We start from the raw sequence: 21106 nt of genomic DNA, 5'->3' as shown, positions 1-21106 counted from the left end.
TGAGAGGACTTTTCTTTTTTTGCCGAGTTTAGTAGTTCACTATTGAAACAGGCTGTCAACTGGGTCAGAAATTGACAAGTTTCTGATTTGTTCCTTTTTTTACCTCAGGTTTTTGCTCTTGAAGTCATACTTTGTTAATAGTACAACAACAAAATTGGATGTTGTAAGTCCATAACAATGCTTAAACCACCTCAGGAGACCACTGGGAATTTGTTTTGTGTAGTTAACCTTTAATTAAAGTGCACAGGCACCTAGCACTGTTGTTTGGTTAGAGGTGTTTCTGTAGCACGTGAGATGGAGTTTGCAAAACAAATGGCCACTGGATTGATGCAAATAATCATGATATCATTCTGCCAGGTAGGCATAGGCTACTTTGTAGCTAGTTAACATTTAATTGAGAAGGTTTCTGGGAAAGCCTTTCCATCTACAGTACCAGAGTATGGCCTATCATTAGCATCGCTATATTTTTCCTGTTCCTTAATTGTTTGTACCTTGCTTCAAACTAGCCTATAGCCAAAATCCCACCATAGAAGCGTGGGGGCAATTATTTTATAAATACTTCCTCATGTGCGTTCTCCTGGTTCGTTCTTTCATTATCTAGCTGCGAAAGGCATTATCCTATTCATATTAGCAACATGATAGTTGTTGCATCTTTATTCCTCCCCTAGCATGAGTGGTGCATATTTTAGAAAGCTGTTTTCCGCAAAGTGCATTTTGGAAATTTTGCGTGTAGGCCTTTCGCTCTGTGCGTATTGCTGTGCCTAAAATGTGAAAAATAATTCTTAATAAAAATGTTAAGCTAAACATTCTGATCTGTTCCATCAGCCTTATTCATTGATACAGCATATACCTCCACAACACAACTTTGATACTCATCGTGGGGATTAAGAAATTAGTATAAGCAACGCTCATTGAAAAATAAGTGGGTATATGGCATATACCTGCATATACCCTCCACTACACCACTGCTTAGACCTAACATAGTAAAGGTACATCTGTCTCTTTCCATTTCGTATGATATGCTACGAAATGCAATTCGTACAAAATGTTCCAAATTGCAATCAGTACAATATGGTACAAATTTGCAAGTCGTATGATATGTTACAAATTACAATTTGTTGTGTCTAACATTAGCTAGGTGGCTAGTAAAATCAATGAATACATTTTCCCTTCAGGAATCATAACTCATTCCTCATGCATAGAGGTTCCATAATGTATCAATATAGTGTGACACAAATCCACATGATGTATCAAAACGTAGCTATTAATCAAGGAAGTGCTTCTGCCAATATATACTGAACAAAAATATAAGCACAACATGTAAAGTGTTGGTCCCATGTTTCATGAGTTGAAATAAAATACCCTAAACCTTTTCCATTTGCACAAAAAGCTTACATCCCTGTTATTGAGCATTTCTCCTTTGCCAAGATAATCCGTCCACCTAACAGGTGTGGCAAATCAAGAAGCTGATTAAACAGCATGATCACAGGTGCACATTGTGCTGGGGATAATAAAATGTGCAGTTTTGTCACACAACACAATGACACAGATGTCTCAAGTTTTGAGGGAGCGCAGGAATGTCCACCAGAGATGTTGCCAGAATACGGAACGTTCATTTATCTACCATAAACTGCCTCCAACGTTGTTTTAGAGGATTTGGAAGTCTGTCCAACCGGCCTCACAACCACAGACCACATGTATGGTGTGGTGTGGGCAAGCAGTTTGCTGATGTCAACATTGTGAACAGAGTGCCCCATGGTAGCGCTGGCATAAGCTACAGACATCGAACACATTTTATTGATGGAAATTTGAACGCAGATACCGTGACGAGATCATGAGGCCCATTGTCATGGTAATTCATCCGCTGTCATCACGTTTCAGCATGATAATGCATGGCACCATGACGCAAGTCAATCAATCAATCAAATGCATTTATAAAGCCCTTTTTACATCAGCCGATGTCACAAAGTGCTGTACAGAAACCAGCCTAAAACCCCAAACAGCAAACCTGAAAATGCCCCAGTTCTTCCATGGGCCTGCAAACTCACCAGACATGTCACCCATTGAGCATGTTTGGTATGCTCTGGATGGACGTGTACGATAGCATGTTCCAGTTCCCGCCAATTTCCAGCAACTTCACACAGCCATTGAAGATGAGTGGGACAACATTCCACGGGCCACAATCAACAGCCTGATAACTCCATGCGAAGATGTTACACTGCATGAGGCAAATGGTGGTCACACCAGATACTGACTGGTTTTCTGATCCAACACATTCATATCTGTATTCCCAGTCATGTAAAATCCATATATTAGGACCTAATGAATGTATTTCAATTGACTGATTTCCTTTATATGAAAAGGAAAATCTTTGAAATTGTTACATGTTGCGTTTTATATCTTTGTTCAGTATATTTTTGTTCAGTACATAAACAACTGCACAGATCAGGTTTCCAGATGAGACGCTGTGGCAGGTACTACAGCATGTAGCTAAATGTCTCAAAGACCATGAGCTCACTGATATGGCAGTGTGTGTGTGTGTGTGGTGTGTGCGTGCGAGCACTTGTTTCAGCTGTTAAACTTGGTAAGCCAAGTGTAAGCCATCCTATCATTATTATGATGGAATCATTCAGACCATGCCATAACCATTCTCACCAGCTATGGCATATAGTAAGGTGAATAGTTCAACTAAGGATGTGATGTACAGCTATCACTTTTGAATTGCTTCAGAGAAAAGCAAAGTGATGCAGCAAATTTTCCCACCAAAATAAATGCACTCTCTTACGTACACAGTATGACTCAATGACCTAGTTATTTAGAAGAGGATGAGCTGCAGTTCCCCATACTGTGACGCTGATGCAATTACTGCCCATGGTTGGTTGTTTTCAATGAGCCATAAAGAACCAACCCTGACATTGACTCAACCGGATGTAGCCTAATAAGGGAAAGAACCATGACAACTAAAAAAGGGGCTATTAAATCCATTCTATCTTGCATCAAGTACAGTTCTCAATCACAAGCCCTTCATTATCGGAAACAATGACAACTTATGATTCAACATTCTTCCATCAGAATTGGTTAAAATATAAAAATGTATGTCTTAACATGAATGGTCACTATGTTTTTACCGATGTGCTTGAAAAGAAAGAGGTATACTAGGGGTCATTGGATGTGTGTAAAAGTAATGCATGTAATGATGCAGGCGTGTTCCTCAACAGCTGGTGTCTTTGTGGACCATTGGTGCACAGTTTATATCTTAACTAACCATAACTTAACTAGGGGCAATATGGGACAAGGTATTTCTTAGACTTAAATACCATGGTGTCAAAAATATTAATACCAATCTTTAAACAAAAATCTACATTTATTTCTATTGGTATCAACAATTGATGTGGTTTACAAACCCAGAATTGAAATCATATATGGCCAAGGCAGCAACAGCATGCAAAATACAAATGTATGCTTGGCAATGGCATGCATGTACCCCTCAACCTTATTATGTACATGTAGACACCATGAAGTGCCATTCATGTATTCCTGTGTCATCCTCACACCAAACGTATCTCTCACTTATAGCCTAAGTGATCCAATGATCATCATTACAATTATAAGCAGGCTTCATGTGAGAGAGATGTGTCCTCAGGTACACAACATTTCAACAAGTCAGTAAAATATTTGCAGACATTCTAGTTAATGCCCCGCTCTTGACGAGTTGGTAGTCCACAAATAATGTCCATATCTCCTTCCTCAATGTACTGCAATCAGTGTAGTTAATGTTCAATGAAGGGAGTCAGTGTTCCTCCGGTCATCCACCATCACAGTTGGAGACTAATAACCCCATCTGAACCAAGGACAGGAGGCTCCTAAAAACATTGCCCAAATAGAGTAGGTATATGTTATTACAGAGATCGATCTGTGCAAACGTGTTAACATAATATACAGCCTAAGTGCCGATTTTCTTGCAGTTCACTGGCAAACTGCCTCATTGTTGAACAGGTAATATGCTGTTCAAGCAAACGTTCTAAGAGAGAGAATTTCCAGCTTAGTTAGTTCAAGAGACCATGTTTAGGGCAAAAACTGATGGCAAAAAATTTAATTGATGACAGTACAAAGCAGTCTATTATGAAAGATTTGGATTTGAATCATGCACACTTCAACATATTCAAAAACATAGTATGGATTAGTGTGTGTGTGTGTGGCATAGATAAAGATATGAGGGAAATCAGTGTGGCCTAGAAATTGAGTACCTTGACAGTTAAATTAGCTGTACTGCTCCACTTGAAACCAGGGGTGCTATAGCGCGATACCGCATCAGATGCTGAGAATCCACATCAAGATCCACAACATACTCTCTGAAAGAAAATATTGGACCAGAAAATTCAATGGAGTTCTTAGCAAACGACCGGGCATTTCAATCAATAAGAATACACTGTCCGTGGAGTAAGCTTGTATAATATTCTTGAGGATATTAACAGTCAATAAAAAACATGTTATATACAGACACATGCTGCCACCTTCTGGATCTACAGAATACTGCAAAATAACTTCCAATGCGCTCCTCTTCACAACAGGAATCAAGAAAACTTATATTCTTGACACATTATCATCAAAGTGAGATAGGTAGTAAGCCTATTCCAAGCTGTAGCACCAATCAATCAGTCCAATGATCATATGTGATAGTGTACCTCTGGTCATCTGTCTCAGGTTCCACCAAGATGTTTTCCTGTCTCTCCCTCACACGTAGGAACACAAAGGAGTCCAGACAGGGCTCTGGTACTGGGAACATTTCATTTGACATGGAAGTTAATCACGTGACAAGAGAATACAATGCTTCCATCCATGAACATTATACCACTGATAGTTTTTACAAGCAGTCATTTGAATATTGGAATAGCTCATCTAAAAATCTTGCCAGGACTCACCTGCTTTCAGCATATCCACTGTCTGTAGATTGGGGGGCATGTGTTTCAGAGCTACAGCCTTCAGATAGGTCTCTGTGTTGGCCAGATATCTAAATGGAAGAGAGGGAACACATCACCAATGTTGCAAACATATTATTATTATAATAATAGAAGTAAATATGACATCCAAACAACTCAATGACCTTCCTCCAGGGATGGTCATTGTAACTGCAAGCCACAACATGTCACCATAACACTCACTCTTTGGCGAAAGCAAACTCCTCTGGAGACAGGAACGAAGGATCTCCCTCCACTCGAGACTTCTCTTTCTCCAACACATGTGGGAAAAACTTCTCAATCTACACAGGCAACAGAGGACCAGAGAGAAAGGTGTGTCAGTCTGAGCACTGATTTATAGTCCCTCTCACTAGAAGATGATCATATCATGCTGGGTTGTTGTTGGCATTACCTTTTGGAGGCGAGAGCGGAGGTAGCTGCTGAGGACAAATCGGATCCTGTCAATCTCCATGCGGTGGACACTTGCCTTCACATCACCCCTCCTAACCCGCTGCAGGTTGGCCTCCTGTCAATGGAGACAACACAACATAGAAATCCTGTTATTACTGGTACCTCACTGCTTACTGAGACAGCTGCTGCACCCCTTAGTTATTTGAGGAATCCCACCACCATTTACCATGTGAGTCAGCTGCTCCATCACACACTCTCCCATCTCTGACTTGTTCTCCAGAAGTTCAGGAGAGAACTTCTCATTCAGCCAGGCCTGGGGGACAGAGGAATACACAAAGTCAACTTTACATAGAGGATACGTTTTTTTGTTTTGACAGGATCCGTGCATTGCAAAACGTATCGGTCTGGCTACAGTATTTTAGTGAACATGGTTAGTTAGCTAGCTAGCTAACGTTACCTCTTCCAGTTTCCCAATCAGCTCCGCTGGAGTCATCACATCTTCTTGGCCGTCATCTCCTCCGCTGGCATCATCAGATAACGTATCCGACATCCTATACTTGCTTAGCCTACACAAAATGTGGTACTCTATTAAACTAACTACGCAGAATGTTACTTTTTTACATTATATCCAGACAACACTGTAAATGACGTCGACAGCTCATTAACCTCCTCCGAAACAAGAATCTCACACTTCCGGTTAAAGTTCGCGCCAAACGAAAGCAGTGCGTGATGACGTCTGTAGAGGTTCAAACATGCGCAAGAAATGCGCAGCCAGAGACGTCAATAAATTCCTCCATAATCTCTGGCCTAGTGTTTGGTTTACAAAATAATGTTTTATTATTATTATTTGCAAAAAGGGTATGTGTTTATTGGCATTATTGAAATACAGTGGTCTACTGTCCATGGATTAAGTGCTGCATGTCCCCTCAATTAATTAAAATAAATGTAGAAAATTACAAATGACCATGGTTATTTATTTACCAAAGAATGCAGACTAGGATCAGACAGGAATTATTTTAGATTTTATTCAGAAATAATAAACAATTACATCTGTGTTGTTTCATATATTATTTCCATGTAAAATTATTTTATCATACCATAAAAAAAGGTACATAGCAGTAAACCCGAAGGCTATTGTTACAAATACAGAAAGACTTGTCCTTTGTATTAGTGCAATTCTGTCAGTTGCCACAGAGGGGAGCCCATCTCGGCATAATAATCACAACACAACGTTTCTCTGTTGATCACTCACATAGAATGCAGCAGTGTTCGAGTCAAGTTTAGAAAATGTCTAGAACGAAGCAGGTACTGTCATTATCTCCATTTGACTTGTCACATTGTCTATAAGCTTCTTCGAGAGTTAGGCTGTGCTATCACAGCCTAGTTTGAGGATAATGCACGCCAGTGATGCTGTATCCAGTATGGGGATTCAACATAGGAATGGAATAGGGATAGGAATAGAGAGCAGGCTCATAAGGGGAAGCATGGGTGTGTCCCGTTGGGGCATGACGGTACATAGGGTTGATCTGGGACTGAGGCAGTCTGTTGGTGGATAGAAAGAATGGGTGTACAGGTGGCTTCTGTCCAGAGTCTCCCCTTGTCCTGTCATAGGCTGGGACGAGGTAGGACACTGGTATGCTGACATTAGAGTGGAATACAGGTTGTTGCGTTGGAAGTGGCTTGGGCAACATTGTCGTGGACTTCTCCTTTTTCTCTGTCTGATAATGTCGAGGGACCATATGTAGTTTCTTAGTATAGATCAGATCATTATCATGCAACATGGGCCTATTTGGGTTCTGATGGAATGTGTAACCTGGTCGAAAGGGTATAGGCCGCAAAGGCTCCATAGATTTGGGATAAACTTTAGTGAAACTGGAGGTGGATGGAACCAAGCAAGATCTAACAGTATACGTGCAGGACGTTGGTGGGGATATTTGGTGAGCTGGACGTCTGTTACTCACATTGCAGACAGGGCTCCATACAGAGTTTTTACTCTGACCTTTGATAGAAACTGTGTCACCCGGTAGAGGGCTGACCTGAGGGAAATCTCTTTGTCCTCCAGGGAAGCCAATGTATTTCTTGACATCAGGGCTGCAGCTCTGAGGCTTGTGGACCCCACTGCAGGCAGATATAGGGTTGCTGGAAAAATGAAGAGGTACTTCTGGTTTTGGAACTGGGGGCCTCTCTTCAGTTAGTGCAGGACAGTCCTCAGAGGAGATGGAGTAGGGGGATGGGCTACGGGAAGAGGAGGAGGATGGAGGGAGAGGAGAGCCCTCAGAGGTAGTGCGTGTCCGGCTAGAACGGACCAGCCCTGGGGACTGGGAGCAGTGGATCACAGAGGGCCTGCCCTTACGGTCCTCCTGTCTGGGGCTCTGACAGTCCTGGGACTGACTCAGGCTGGCCTGGGCCATGCGCTTCTTCATCTCCAGAGGGGAGATGATGTCTGAAGCAGCAGACTGAACCTGAGCTGGCTGGGATAGGGAGTACGCTGAGGAAGAGAGGTCGTCACTGACGGTAGTCTCATTGTTTGGTGGAGGACGGTCTGGGAGAAGCCTTTCAGCTGGAGTGGTCCATGGAGACGATGGAGTAGAGTGTAGCTTGCCCTGAAATAATACAACATGGAGAGGTCACTTCCAGTTGTACAGTTTGGGGTACAGTAACTGTATGACAATCATAGGCTGGAGTAATAGAAAACAGCCAGTGACTTTGTTATGACAATAGTCACGAACAGGTGAAAAGTGAAGTACCTCAGAGTCTGTCTCCTTTTCCAGATGGGGCCTCTTCCTCTTGCCCTCAGACTTGCTGCCCTCAGGGCTCCTCTTGTACTGCTTGCGTGGTTTGCTTGGAGGTAGAGGTTTGTCCTCTTCTCCCCTCAACTGTCTCTCAAAGGGTAAAACAAGCCTGTATTGAACACAAAGAAATGACACAATGAAAACAGGCAGAGATGGAGTGAGTTGAAGACAGGTTATCTGGAGCAGTGTTCACCTCTCATAATGTCTGCGGGTACAGGTAGCGGCGCTGGTGCTGCCTGGGCTGCCCCCCAGCTCATCATACACATTCTTCCACAGCCGTCGTGCTGTCACCTGTTGGAAAACACACCATAGTGAGCAAACACACCCCTCTAAGTCCCTCATTCAGAACCATTATGCATTCATTTGAGGTAAAGTATATTGTATAAGAGTGTCTAATTTGTCTTTTTATATTAAGAATATATGGAGGGGGCCTCCCGAGTGACGCAGCGGTCTAAGGCACTGCATCGCTAGAGGCGTCACTACAACCCGGGTCGGCAGGGATGTACTTGTCCCATCGTGCTCTAGCGACTCCTTGTGGCAGGCTGGGCGCATGCATGCTGACTTCGGTTGTCAGTTGTACGGTGTTTCCTCCGACACATAGGTGTGGCTGGCTTCCGGGTTAAGCGAGCAGTGTATCAAGAAGCAGTGCGGCTTGGCAGGGTCATGTTTCTGAGGACGTATGGCTCTTGACCTTCGCCTCTCCGGAGTCCGTATGGGAGTTGCAGCGATGGGACAAGAACTACCAATTGGATATCACATAATTGGAGAGAAAAAGGGGTAAAAAGTACCACCAAAAAAAAAAATGAATAGATTATATGGAGGGAGATGATTGGCCCATTACTAAAATAGAGAACAAGGTCTTACAATAGGCTAAGCTCCTGTGAACTGAATTTCATAGAAACCCTTCCTCTCTCAGCGCATTGAGTGCGTACACATGCCACAGGGTGGAAACTTCATTTAGCAGTCAGTGTGGACTCTGCTCTTAATGTGGTGGGTATGGTCATGTTTACATCCTGTCAACTAAAGATAATGTTCCACACAAGAAGCTAAGCTGCACAGTCTCTTTCGCAACATAAAAAAAATGTGAGTAGCTGCCACTGCCATCTCTGTGTGATCAACAACCAGGTCAAGTGTAAAAAAAAAAAATATACAACTGTACTATATGGGTGTACTCACAGAGTCGTAACTGCCAAGCTTCTCAACAGCTTTGTAGATTTTCCACAGGTTAACTGTGAGTAGAAACCATATGCATTTGAACATTGGGGACATTGCACAGTTCTATAATTAATATTATGTTGTATCATTACCTATGAATTGTATTAACACATGCATTTACAAACTACCCCAAAGATTGAGGTGATCTGGGGAGCAGGGAAAACGTATCTATATAGAGAGAGATTGAGTAATAAAGCTATGGCTATATCCTTTGAACATGGACTCACTCTGCTTAAAGCCCAGGTGTGGTATCCTCTCTATGGGTGTGCCTCTGTCTTTCATGAAACAGTGCAAACTGGCTATGAAGGACCTCTCCTCTGTCTCCATTGGGCTAGACCTGGGAGGCTCCTCACATTCACTGGCTGAGTCAGAAATCTCCATTGCTGCAGAATTCTACGGTAGAGACCATCAGATAGATGTAAATCCAAATTCTATGGATGCATACTATTACTGAACATATAAGTCTTCAAAACAGAACTGCAAGAAGAAAATAAACCAATCATACATTAGGAAACCTTATTTTTTTAATGATCTCAACAAAGTCTCAATGTCTTTTCTTGGGCAACTAGAATTTCAAGTGAAGCATTCAGAACATGACAGAGTTGGCTTCACCACTTTCAATAAGTAACCATACATCCTGTATAAAGGGAAACCAACACACATATGGGGTTTTCGGTCTAGACCTGATTATCAGCCTGGTGACAAGGATGTCTAGTTGAATAACAAATATGAAGATATGAAGAGCTGTTTATACAGTATGAAAAGGTCTCTTTCCCACCAAAGCCTTTACTCACAAGCCATTTGTTATACATTTATTTTCCACTGACATGAAAGTGAACGTCATGAATGTTAATTTAGAAATGACAAAAGACTGAGTAGCCTAGCAAGTAGTTCACACGATTAGAATATGTTCCATGAGAATGCAAAAAGAGTGAGGTTAAAATGAAATTATCTGTTTTAAATGATCAGTAGAGGTCTTGGTCCAGCATACACAGTAGTTTTCAGAGGCATATTTCAGGATTTGATTATTATGTTGAACTTGGAGCTTACTCTGTAAAAACGGTGCGCAAGCAAACACAAACCAAACACAAACGAGTAGAAAAGGGAAAAGTCACAAAATGCGGTGAATACCAAATGAGAAATGAAACAGTAGAGGCATGCAGAAATTAAGCCCTGAACAGATTAATGTCCTTACAATCAATGCATTCATTGGGATGAGAAGTGTCTATGACTCTTCAAACTGGTCAAACTGACACTAAAATGATCAAAGTATAGGAAGCTGATATTCACAAAACTGCAGACACCGTGTCATCATAATTTGTACTATAAATATTAGAAAAGTAAAACTATTTTTGGCAACAGTCAAAATTCTCAAAGGGACAATGTCTGATTATATCAGTTTTGTGCACAAGCATACAGGTTGAATTTGCACAGAGCTATGGACTGATAGTGTAGAAGTTAGATATTTTTTATTACAATTATATTACAAGAGCAGAAAATGAAACTGTATGTCAATACAATATCCCAATCCAAATGACTGAATACAGAGACTATTTTGTTTCTGTGGCGTATGCTGAGCTGTAGTCAACTGTCAAGCAGAGTTTCATATTGAATCAGGTTCCTCTCTGTGGTTACTGGTTCCGAGAAGCAGGACTCAGTGGTGAGTAATAGTGAAGATGTAGGCCCCTATTTGGGATAGCCCTGACTGACTCACAGCTCTATACAGCTGTCCCATAGACACGGTTCCCAGCTATAACACCCTATCTTTTATCAATGAGCCTCCTCCAGTACCATGCAATGTTCTCTCGCTTTCGTCTTCTTCCTGCCTTGACTGGCCAGCTGCTACTCTCTCGCCAGCTCTCTCTCTCTTGCTATGGATACATTTTCATGACGTACGTTGGGTAGTAGGTTAAGTGCTTTACAAATTTGTAGAATAATCGTTCCATACACAGCCATCTTCACATTTAATCTAATCAATGAGAGGAAAGATACAATGCAACGTTCTTATGAACAAAGCAAAAGCATGTATGACTGGAATATGGATTAGTCATAGAGCGCAACACATTTCCAGAAAAGCAGAAATAGTATTTTTCTGAAAACTTAATCCATGTGTTGCATGACTACTGAACTATGTGATGAAACAATTTTTACAGTAAGCAGTACATATTAGAAGATAAGCCTATTGTTTTATTTGTATACTATATTGAATAAATGTATTCAATATAGACAGAGAGATGTCAGTCAGCTCTACGCGACATAGGTTTCATACAGGAAACGACTGCAGTCCGAGTCATAAAGCCCACCATACAATATTCATCATAGTTAACCACACACGAAAATAAGGCATGAATATCGTTGTGAAAGACTGTCAGTAAACAGCATCTACATTTCCACCACATTCACATTTTGGAAAAGGGTGTAGGAAATGTTGTCGTCAATGTGTTGATAAGACTCTCACTATGATTGTTGGTGGCGTGCCGGGTTGATGCTATCGACAGGCCACTTGTCACCACAGAAACCACTGGGCTTTCATCTCACAGCAATGTCTTGGAAATTTGATGCATCTCTGCACTAACTTTTATTTTCTCATCTTCAATTACCAGAACTGTGTCTAGTGGAACTCCAGTTTCTGTTTGTGTAGATAGTGCAAATAGAGGGAAATGAATATTCTTTCACGCTCTGAGACACCGCCTACTTACTATAACATTAAATAATTACTTTACTGATTACTGATCTGAGAAATAAGATAAAACGATCAGATGTGATATTGCATGGCGTCACTTCCCAATGGGCACAAACGTCAATTCAACATCTATTCCACATTGGTTCGATGTAATTTCATTGAAATGATATGGAAACAATGTTTATTCAACCAGTGTGTGCCCAGTGGGTTAGCAATATTATTTCATATGATAAGGGTTTTTTGAGGAGTGTATGCAACAATGGACATCTGCAAAAGGTAAACATAGAAATACACTCTTCAATAACAACAACTTCAATTAAATGTGTTATTTGTATAATGTACCTCGTTCCCTTTTCCATATATTTCTGTTATCATATTGTATGCCCACCCATGAAGTCAGACATATCAGAGAAAAGTAGAGAATGTCACTTGAGGTTACATGTTTTGTTCTTTTCCAACTTACTGTATGTAATGAAGAAGAAACACACAATTCTTCTGAGAAAATTAATCCCTTTATAGGAGCCTAATACTTTACATGCTAATTTGACGTTTGAAGAAATAGAGAACTGAAAGCAAGGGGAAATGAAACACACAACACAAGAAATGAAGGATGTAAACATACTGGAAGTGAATGTGTTCTTGCAGACGCACATCAAAATTGAACTCTCTCTTTCCAATGTGGATGTAAATTCTAAATTCATGCAGAAAAAGACCGCCAAGTGTCTCAAGCTGCCTGGAGTCAATATGAGTCATACATGACCTGTCCTGTCTTACCTGGTTCAGTGTCCCCTCCACACCTCTGCCCTCCTCCATGACTGGTCTCTGACTGGTGTCTCGGTCCCCTTCAGGATCAAATACTGCCACAAGGCACAGAGAAAAGACAGTCACAACTAGGCCAGAGCACACACCCTCCACTCCATATGGGCAATTTGTTTACCATAAGCAAAGAATGGTGTATGTCCCATGCATCCTCAGTCAGGCCAGGTGATCCAGAACAAGATGAAATAAAACCCTACCTATGTGAAACGCTGATATCTTGGTTCACCTATGATTGTATTTCCAGTCCTGTGCCAGCAGCAAGAACAAGTATACGTGTGCTCTATCACTGAATATTCTGTTAAGCTAACACACACTCCAGTAACAACGAAAGAAAATGCAGTTTTAATATAAAGCCACATGGTTACAACACCACTTCCTGCTTATGAGTCAAACCGCAGTTATGTGGTACCCTGCCTGATATGAAAGCATTACAACATGTGAATGAAAATGCAAAATGTAATGTAAAAGGCAGTTTTATTTCCAGTATTTAATTAGCATACTTTGATAATCAAATGATCATACACCAGTCTCAAGGCAATACAAATTATGCTCCCCCCCCCCAAACACACACACATCATTTTCAGGCATAACATGTTAAGTGCCTGAGAATAGCCTTAGTACTGATACAAATTTAAAAGACTTAAAGGCTGAAGTTGAAAGCAAATGGATCCATGTTCAGCCATGACAACTGAAAGTCAAATGTATTTGTCATTGAACACCCACATTCTAACCTCTTCCTCAAGGAGAGTAGCAGTCTCTTCAATAGCCAACCAAACATAATTGATATCACTTGTCTGCAAACCCAATATATAATTTTCTTTTTAAATCAGCATGAATCATGCTTTCCATAGAACTTTGAGACCTTGGACTATAAGGTTATATCTGAATTTGTCATAATTTAGTTGACATAGCCTTGTTCTTTTCAATGTTCTCCACCTATATAGTACTCTAAATACCTAAATTCATGTTGTTATTTTCAAAATAATACAAGACAAAAATTGCTGACACCATTCAAACCAATGAGGGTTCAGAACTTTAAAGCCAATTATCTCAGAATAATCTTTTTGCAGATAGAAATGTATATTCCCAAGCTCTCGACTTCCCTATTTCATTTGTTGAAATATGTACATTAGTCAATGTATAAAGGACATTTTTGGAAGGAAAAGGAATGTTATTGTGGCAGAGTAAATTGTGATTGTGTACACAGTAAATTGAAGTACTTAGTATACCTCATGCAAATTAATCTACAGTTTATACCGACCTGCTTAAAGCTTGAATCCTTAATTGAAACAATAACAGTGGTCACTCCATCTACGTTTTGGTAAAAAGCTGGGGGATAGCCTTGGAGAAATGTAGCCACTCAAATTCATAGGCAGAGCTACGGATACAAGGACTGACCATCCATGATATTAACCTTAGTTTTAATCATGTTTTGAGGCTATACAGTGTGAGTTTATATTTACATTGTTTACAAACATTGGGGTATAACTTGAATTTTGGGTTCTGATTCTGATGTGGTACAAAAGATGAACTAAGATCATGAGCAATTTAGAAGTTTGTACTCTTCAAGAATCAATGGGTATATATCATTAATGTATATGTCCAAAAATGGATGTAGCAACTAAGGATTCCAGCTTTAAGTCAGGATACATTGCAATTGACCAGTGTTCCAGTTTTATCAGCCCATCAGTTATTTCATTACTTACTTTCTCCAAGCCATTAATTAGGAATGCTCCTTATATTTCTATATTGGCTTGAAATATGTATGTCAAGTGTTTCTGCTTAGTGACGAATTACAGTACAAGTCAAAAGTTTGGACACACCAAATCATTCAAGGGGTTTTCTTTATTTTTACTATTTTCTACATTGTAGAATAATAGTGAAGACATCAAAACTATGAAATAACACATATGGAAAAAAAGTGTTAAACAAATCAAAATATATTTTATATTTCAGATTCTTCAAAGTAGCCACCCTATGCCTTGATGACAGCTTTGCACACTCTTGGCATTCTCTCAACTAGCTTCACCTGGAATGCTTTTCCAACAGTCTTGAAGGAGTTCCCACATATGCGGAGCACTTGTTGGCTGCTTTTCCTTCACTCTGCGGTCCAACCCATCCCAAATTATCTCAATTGGGTTGAGGTCGGGTGATTGTGGAGGCCAGGTCATCTGATGCAGCACCCCATCACTCTCCTTCTTGGTCAAATAGCCCTTACACAGCCTGGAGGTGTGTTGGGATATTGTCCTGGTGAGAAAAAAAATGATAGCCCCACTAAGCGCAAACCAGATGGGATGGCGTATCGTTGCAGAATGCTGTGGTAGCCATGCTGGTTAAGTGTGCCTTGAATTCTGAATAAATCACTGACAGTGTCACCAGAAAAGCACCCCCACACCATCACACCTCCTCCTCCATGCTTCACGGTGGGAACCACACATGCAGAGATCATCCGCCCACCTACTCTGCATCTCACAAAGACACGACGGTTGGAACCAAAAATCTCAAATGTGGACTCATCAGACTAAAGGACAGATTTCCACCAGTCTAATGTCAATTTCTCGTGTTTCTTGGCCCAAGCAAGTCTCTTCTTCTTATTGGTGTCCTTTAGTAGTGGTTTCTTTGCAGCAATTCGACCCTGAAGGCCTGATTCATGCAGTCTCCTCTGAACAGTTGATGTTGAGATGTGTCTGTTACTTGAACTCTGTGAAGCATTGATTTGGGCTGAAATCTGAGGTGCAGTTAACTCTGGGTCTTCCTTGCTGTGGTGGTCCTCATGAGAGCCAATTTCATCATAGCGCTTAATGGTTTTGCGATTGCACTTGAAGAAACATTCAAAGTTCTTGAAATGTTCTGGATTGACTGACATTCATGTCTTAAAGTAATGATGGACTATCATTTCTCTTTGCTTATTTGAGCTGTTCTTGCCATAATGGACTTGGTCTTTACCAAATAGGGCTATCTTCTGTATACCACCCCTACCTTGTCACTACACAACTGATTGGCTCAAACGCATTAAGGAGGAAAGAAATTCCACAAATGAACAAGGCAGACCTGTTAATTGAAATGCATTCCAGGTGACTACCTCATGAAGCTGGCTGAGGGTATTCCAAGAGTGTGCAAAGGGTGGCTACTTTGAAGAATCTCAAATATATTTTGATTTGTTTAACACTTTTTTGGTTACTACATGATTCCATGTGTTATTTCATAGTTTAGATTTTTATTTAAAAAAAATATTGAACCTTTATTTAACTAGGCAAGTTAGTTAAGAACAAATTCTTATTTAGAAATGGCGACCTACACCGACCAAACCCAGACAACGCTGGGCCAATTGTGCGCTGCCGTATGGGACTCCCAATCACAGCCGATTGTGATACAGCCTGGATTCGAACCAGAGTGTCTGTAGTGACGCCTCAAGCGCTGAGATGCTGTGCCTTAGACCGCTGCGCCACTCGGGGACAATGACGGCCTACCAAAGAGGTCTTCACTATTATTCTACAACGTAGAAAATAGTACAAATAAAGAAAAACCCTTGAATGAATAGGTGTGTCCAAACTTTTAACTGGTACTGTAAATATTTTAAGTTTTATAACATTTATTTAAAATACAAAACATTAAGAATCGTACCCTTTGCATAGAAAACGATGTCATGTTTATATGTACATTTATGTTTTATTGCCTCTATTAAAAACGTTCTGTCGGTTAACTTGCATCATGCATGAATTACAATAGCCCACCCAATGTAAGTGCTATTTCACAACTTCCCATCACATTTTATTTCGTATAATGAAAAAAGTAAATGTGTGATCGACGTTACAAAAAACAATAGGCTGTTGTCTAACTGCAAACGTTGAAATAAATGATTAAACAGTGCCACAATTTGCAGCCTACGTCATCATTATAACTAAGTGTGTGCTTTTGACAAGACATGTTGATTCCTCTCCAGCTAAAATAATAAAAGCTGATGGTGCTTAACAGGATTAATACACTTCCAAACTGTTAAGAAAAACAACTTACCCATTTGCAAAATAATCCTTTGACTCGCGACTTGAAGAACGTTTACTTTGTTTCAGCACCACTTTACTGAAGAAGCTTCTCTAATTTAGCACACCTCGAAATAAAACGTTGTCAATGGATTATTATTGGTTGGTCATGTCTCCACTACAGCAAGTGAGTCTGGGAGTTGAAGTTTTTGACTCTGGGAGTTGCATCTCTCTGAACACACAATAGTAGTCTCAAGGCACATTGAATCAGTTTTAATAATTGATTACTCTCATGTAGCCTTTCTCAAATTGATGACCTGAGGCAATTTGTAATGAGTTCACTAGACTAGGCTACAAAGATGTAAAAACAAAAACGAATTATATATTTTATCGTTATATAAGTGCAGATGTTGAACTAATAGCAATAGAAACATCTTGTCTGGATAGTCATAACAATATGATTATCTGTCATTCTGATCTTTTCAACAAAACCATATATTTGCATTTCATCCATGGGAATAATTTGGCCAATCATAATCTATACATACACTTTGAATTTGGAAAATAAGGAGGTATTTAACAAAAACCTATCAAATCAAATGCAACTGTCAATATTGGTGCAGCAAACTATTTTATCCAGCTTTGCTTTAGAAGTTTCAAAAGTCTGTGAAATTCTTCCACTTTTTGCAGATAGAGTATGACATTTAGCTATATGTTTAACCTTTAAATGTCAAAATAACAAAACTATCAGTTGGCTGGCCGGATCTCACAGGGATTTTTTTTAAAGACAAAACACCCGTTTCACTGCTGTTTGAAATAAGGATTGGTGAAATAGAATTACATTTTATATACTAATGACTTGGGCAGGTGTTGAGCAATTTCACAGAACTTACAGTTTGTCACATGCATTGGTTAAAAACATGTCATAACTATATTACTGTTCTTCTTGGTCTGTGCAATTGTGATATTGATATGAGTTGATAAAATATTTCATTTGACTCAGATTGTGATCACAACTTGAATTCACAATTTACTTGTATTAAGCTGATGAAAACATGCCCTTTTAGCTCAATGTAAAAGTATTTGTTAGATCAAGAATATATACTGAACAAAAATATAAACGCAACAATTTTACTGAATGACAGTTCATATAAGGAAATCAGTCTAAATACATTCATTAGGCCCTAGTCTATGGATATCACATTACTGGGAATAGATATATGCATCTGTTGGTCACAGATACCTTAAAAAAAGGTAGGGGCGTGGATCAGAAAAGCAGTCAGTATCTGGTGTGACCAACATTTGCATCATGCGGCGCGACACATCTCCTTCGCATAGAGTTGATCAGGCTGTTGATTGTGGCCTGTGAAATGTTGTCCCACTTCTCTTCAATGGCTGTACGAAGTTGGTTGATATTGGCAGGAACTGGAACACGCTGTCATAAATGTCAATCCAGAGCATCCCAAACATGCTCAATGGGTGACATGTCTGGTGAGTATGCAAGTCATGAAATTACTGGGACATTTTCAGTTTCCAGGAATTGTGTATAGATCTTTGCGACATGAAACATTTGCTGAAACATGAGGTGATGGCGGCGGATGAATGACACAATGGGTCTCAGGATCTAGTCACGGTATCTCTGTACATTCAAATTGCCATCGATAAAATGCAATTGTGTTCATTGTCGATACCATAACCCCACCACCACCATGGGGCACTCTGTTCTCAACGTTGACATCAGCAAACCCCTAGCCCAAACCACGCCATACACTTGGTCTGCGGTTGTGAGGCCGATTGGACGTACTGACAAATTGTCTAAAACGTCGTTGGAGGCATATTGTAAAGAAATGAACATAAAATTATCTGGCAACATCTCTGGTGGACATTCCTGCAGTCCACGTGCCAAGTGCATGCTCCCTCAAAACGTGAGACATCTGTGGCATTGTGTTGTGTGACAGAACTGCACATTTTAGAGTGGCCTTTTATTGTCCCCAGCACAATGTGCACCTGTGTTATGATCATGCTGTTTAATCAGCTTCTTGATATGCCACACCTGTCAGGTGGATGGATTACCTTTGCAAAAGAGAAATGTTCACTAACAGGGATGTAAACAAATTTGTGCACAAAATTTGAAAAAAATCAACTTTGGGAACTTTAATTTCAGCTCATGAAAGACAGGACCAACACTTTACATGTATGTATATGTTTTGTAAAAAAAACAGTTAATCTGGTGGTTTGTAGAATCATTTTGCATTCTGTAAAGATTCACTATGACTAAGTGTGAAAAGAACCCTCCTGCGAGGTCCAATGTATACTGAACAAAAATATAAACGCAACATTATTGTATTTGTCAATCTATCCCTGAAATTGGAAACTTATGGAGTTAATTCAAATAGGTATATGTAAATATCAAAGATCTATAATTCATGGCACCTATAAATTAATACCAAGATAAACTGAGCATTGAGAATAGATGAGAAATGCGGTGTAAAGAAAACCCCCTGCTATTCATCTCAGTCTTCCAGTGACAGAGGGGGTTGTGATGAGGTCAGCAGACTGTAAACTGAACCAGTTCAGAAGAAATGTTCTCATTCCAATCAGAACAGGTTTGACTCACAATCCTGGGAACGTATCATCTAATGGCCTTCTAGTCACACTTTGCATACTACCATTAGAAAACCACTATAGGCCTACATCTTTTCTATTTCTTTGTCATTTTTTGTGACTTTGGGTTTCTTGTAAGTTTCAACCATTTTCAGTAATACGATTAAATTACTTTTTAAGAAGGGGACTATGGAAGGCTTTTAGGCATGTTTTTTTAGTTGAGGGAAAATTAAGTGAGATCTTATCTTACAGGATGGGGGAAATGTTAAATCTTGCTGTTCTTGTGAAACTGAAACAGAGGTAATAACAATAAAAATCCCCAGCCGTTACCTTTATGCTCTCATTCCAGGAAACTGCTTATAGAACACATCACAGCTGAGGTTCATGAACAGTGCATTCGGAAAGTATTCAGACCCCTTCACTTTTTCCACATTTTGTTACATTAGCCTTATTCTAAAATTGATTTTTAAAAAGCAAACAGGTTTAGACCAATTTGTAAATGTATTAAAAACAAATAAAAAACAGAAATACCTTATTTACATAAGTATTCAGACCCTTTGCTATGAGACTCGAAATTGAGCTCAGGTGCATCCTGTTTGATCATCCTAGATGTTTCTACAACTTGATTGCAGTCCACCTGTGGTAAATTCAATTGATTGGAGATGATTTGGAAAGACACACACCTGTCTATACAAGGTCCCATGGCAGAGCAAAATCCATGAGGTCGAAGAAATTGTCCGTAGATCTCCAAAACAGGATTGCGTCGAGGTACACATCTGGAGAAGGGTACCAAAAAATGTCTGCAGCATTGAAGGACCCTAACAACACAGTGGCCTCGATCATTCTTAAATGGAAGAAGTTTGGAACCACCAAGACTCTTCCTAGAGCTGGTCACCCAGCCAAACTGAGCAATCGGGGGTGAAGGGCTTTGGTCAGGGAACTCGATGGTCACTCTGACTGAGCTCCAAAGTTCCTTTGTGGAGATGAGAGAACCTCCCAGAAGGACAACCATCTCTGCAGCACTCCACCAATTAGGTCTTTACGGTAGAGTGGTCAGACGGAAGCAACTCCTTAGTAAGACATGGCATCCCGCTTAGAGTTTGCCAAAAGGCACTTAAAAGACTCTGACCATGCACAACAAGATTCTCTGATCTGATGAAACCAAGATTCAACTCTTTGACCTGAATGCCAAGCATCACATCTGGAGGAAACCTGGCAGCATTTCTACAGTGAAGCATGGTGGTGGCAACATCATGCTGTGGGGATGTTTTTCAGCAGCAGGGACTGGGAGACTAGTCAGGATTGAGGGAAAGATGAACAGAGAAAAGTAGAGAGAGATTCCTGATGAAAACCTGCTCCAGAGCGCTCAGAACCTCAGACTGAGGCGAATGTTCAACTTCCAATAGTAAAACAACCCTAAGCACACAGCCAAGACAACGAAGGAGTGGCTTCGGGACAAGTCTCAATTTTCTTGAGTGGCCCAGCCAGAGCCCGGACTTGAACCCGATCAAACATCTCAGAAGAGACCTGACAATAGCTGTGCAGCGACACTCCCCATCCAACCTGAGAGAGCTTGAGAGGATCTGCAGAGAAGAATGGGAGAAACTCCACAAATACAGGTGTGCCAAGCTTGTAGCATCATAC

The 21106-nt window shown here is 40.3% G+C and overlaps 2 protein-coding genes across 4 annotated transcripts; both read right to left on the bottom strand.

The window, feature by feature from the left end:
* Positions 1-3349: 3349 nt before the first annotated feature.
* On the bottom strand, positions 3350-6047 carry gins4 (GINS complex subunit 4 (Sld5 homolog)). The gene is made up of 8 exons (NM_001141540.1): positions 5827-6047; positions 5596-5682; positions 5371-5484; positions 5163-5260; positions 4923-5011; positions 4686-4776; positions 4248-4352; positions 3350-3863 (listed from the first exon to the last, which is right to left on the bottom strand). The coding sequence occupies exons 1-7, from the start codon at positions 5917-5919 to the stop codon at positions 4256-4258; spliced, it is 669 nt and encodes a 222-aa protein (NP_001135012.1). The 5' UTR covers positions 5920-6047; the 3' UTR covers positions 3350-3863; positions 4248-4255.
* Positions 6048-6379: 332 nt separating this feature from the next.
* Positions 6380-17020, bottom strand: LOC106585613 (uncharacterized). 3 transcript variants are annotated; one of them, XM_014172025.2, is made up of 7 exons: positions 16893-17020; positions 12834-12916; positions 9604-9769; positions 9338-9390; positions 8355-8452; positions 8117-8270; positions 6380-7972 (listed from the first exon to the last, which is right to left on the bottom strand). In XM_014172025.2, exons 1-7 carry the CDS (start codon positions 16894-16896, stop codon positions 6743-6745), a joined length of 1788 nt encoding a protein of 595 aa, XP_014027500.1. In that variant the 5' UTR covers positions 16897-17020; the 3' UTR covers positions 6380-6742. The 3 variants fall into 3 exon arrangements, with proteins under 3 accessions (XP_014027500.1, XP_045562970.1, XP_014027499.1); XM_045707014.2 differs by lacking the exon at positions 16893-17020 and adding an exon at positions 13076-13219; XM_014172024.3 differs by lacking the exon at positions 16893-17020 and adding an exon at positions 12997-13216.
* Positions 17021-21106: the final 4086 nt, after the last annotated feature.

The sequence above is a fragment of the Salmo salar genome, chromosome 24 (assembly GCF_965601325.2).
Source record: "Salmo salar chromosome 24, fSalSal1, whole genome shotgun sequence".
Classification (NCBI taxonomy): domain Eukaryota; kingdom Metazoa; phylum Chordata; class Actinopteri; order Salmoniformes; family Salmonidae; genus Salmo; species Salmo salar.
This window is presented reverse-complemented; position numbering and strand designations above follow the sequence as displayed.

Excerpts from the sequence above, each read along its gene's own strand:
- gins4 (NM_001141540.1), bottom strand. The coding sequence starts at position 5,919 with ATGTCGGATACGTTATCTGATGATGCCAGCGGAGGAGATGACGGCCAA. Across the intron at positions 5,683-5,826 it reads TGATTGGGAAACTGGAAGAG|GCCTGGCTGAATGAGAAGTT; the intron begins GTAACGTTAGCT and ends TCTGTCCCCCAG. Across the intron at positions 4,353-4,685 it reads CCTGAGACAGATGACCAGAG|AGAGTATGTTGTGGATCTTG; the intron begins GTACACTATCAC and ends ATTTTCTTTCAG.
- LOC106585613 (XM_014172024.3), bottom strand. The coding sequence starts at position 13,024 with ATGGGACATACACCATTCTTTGCTTATG. Across the intron at positions 8,453-9,337 it reads AGCTTGGCAGTTACGACTCT|GTGACAGCACGACGGCTGTG; the intron begins GTGAGTACACCC and ends GTTTTCCAACAG. Across the intron at positions 8,271-8,354 it reads ACCCGCAGACATTATGAGAG|GCTTGTTTTACCCTTTGAGA; the intron begins GTGAACACTGCT and ends TGTTCAATACAG.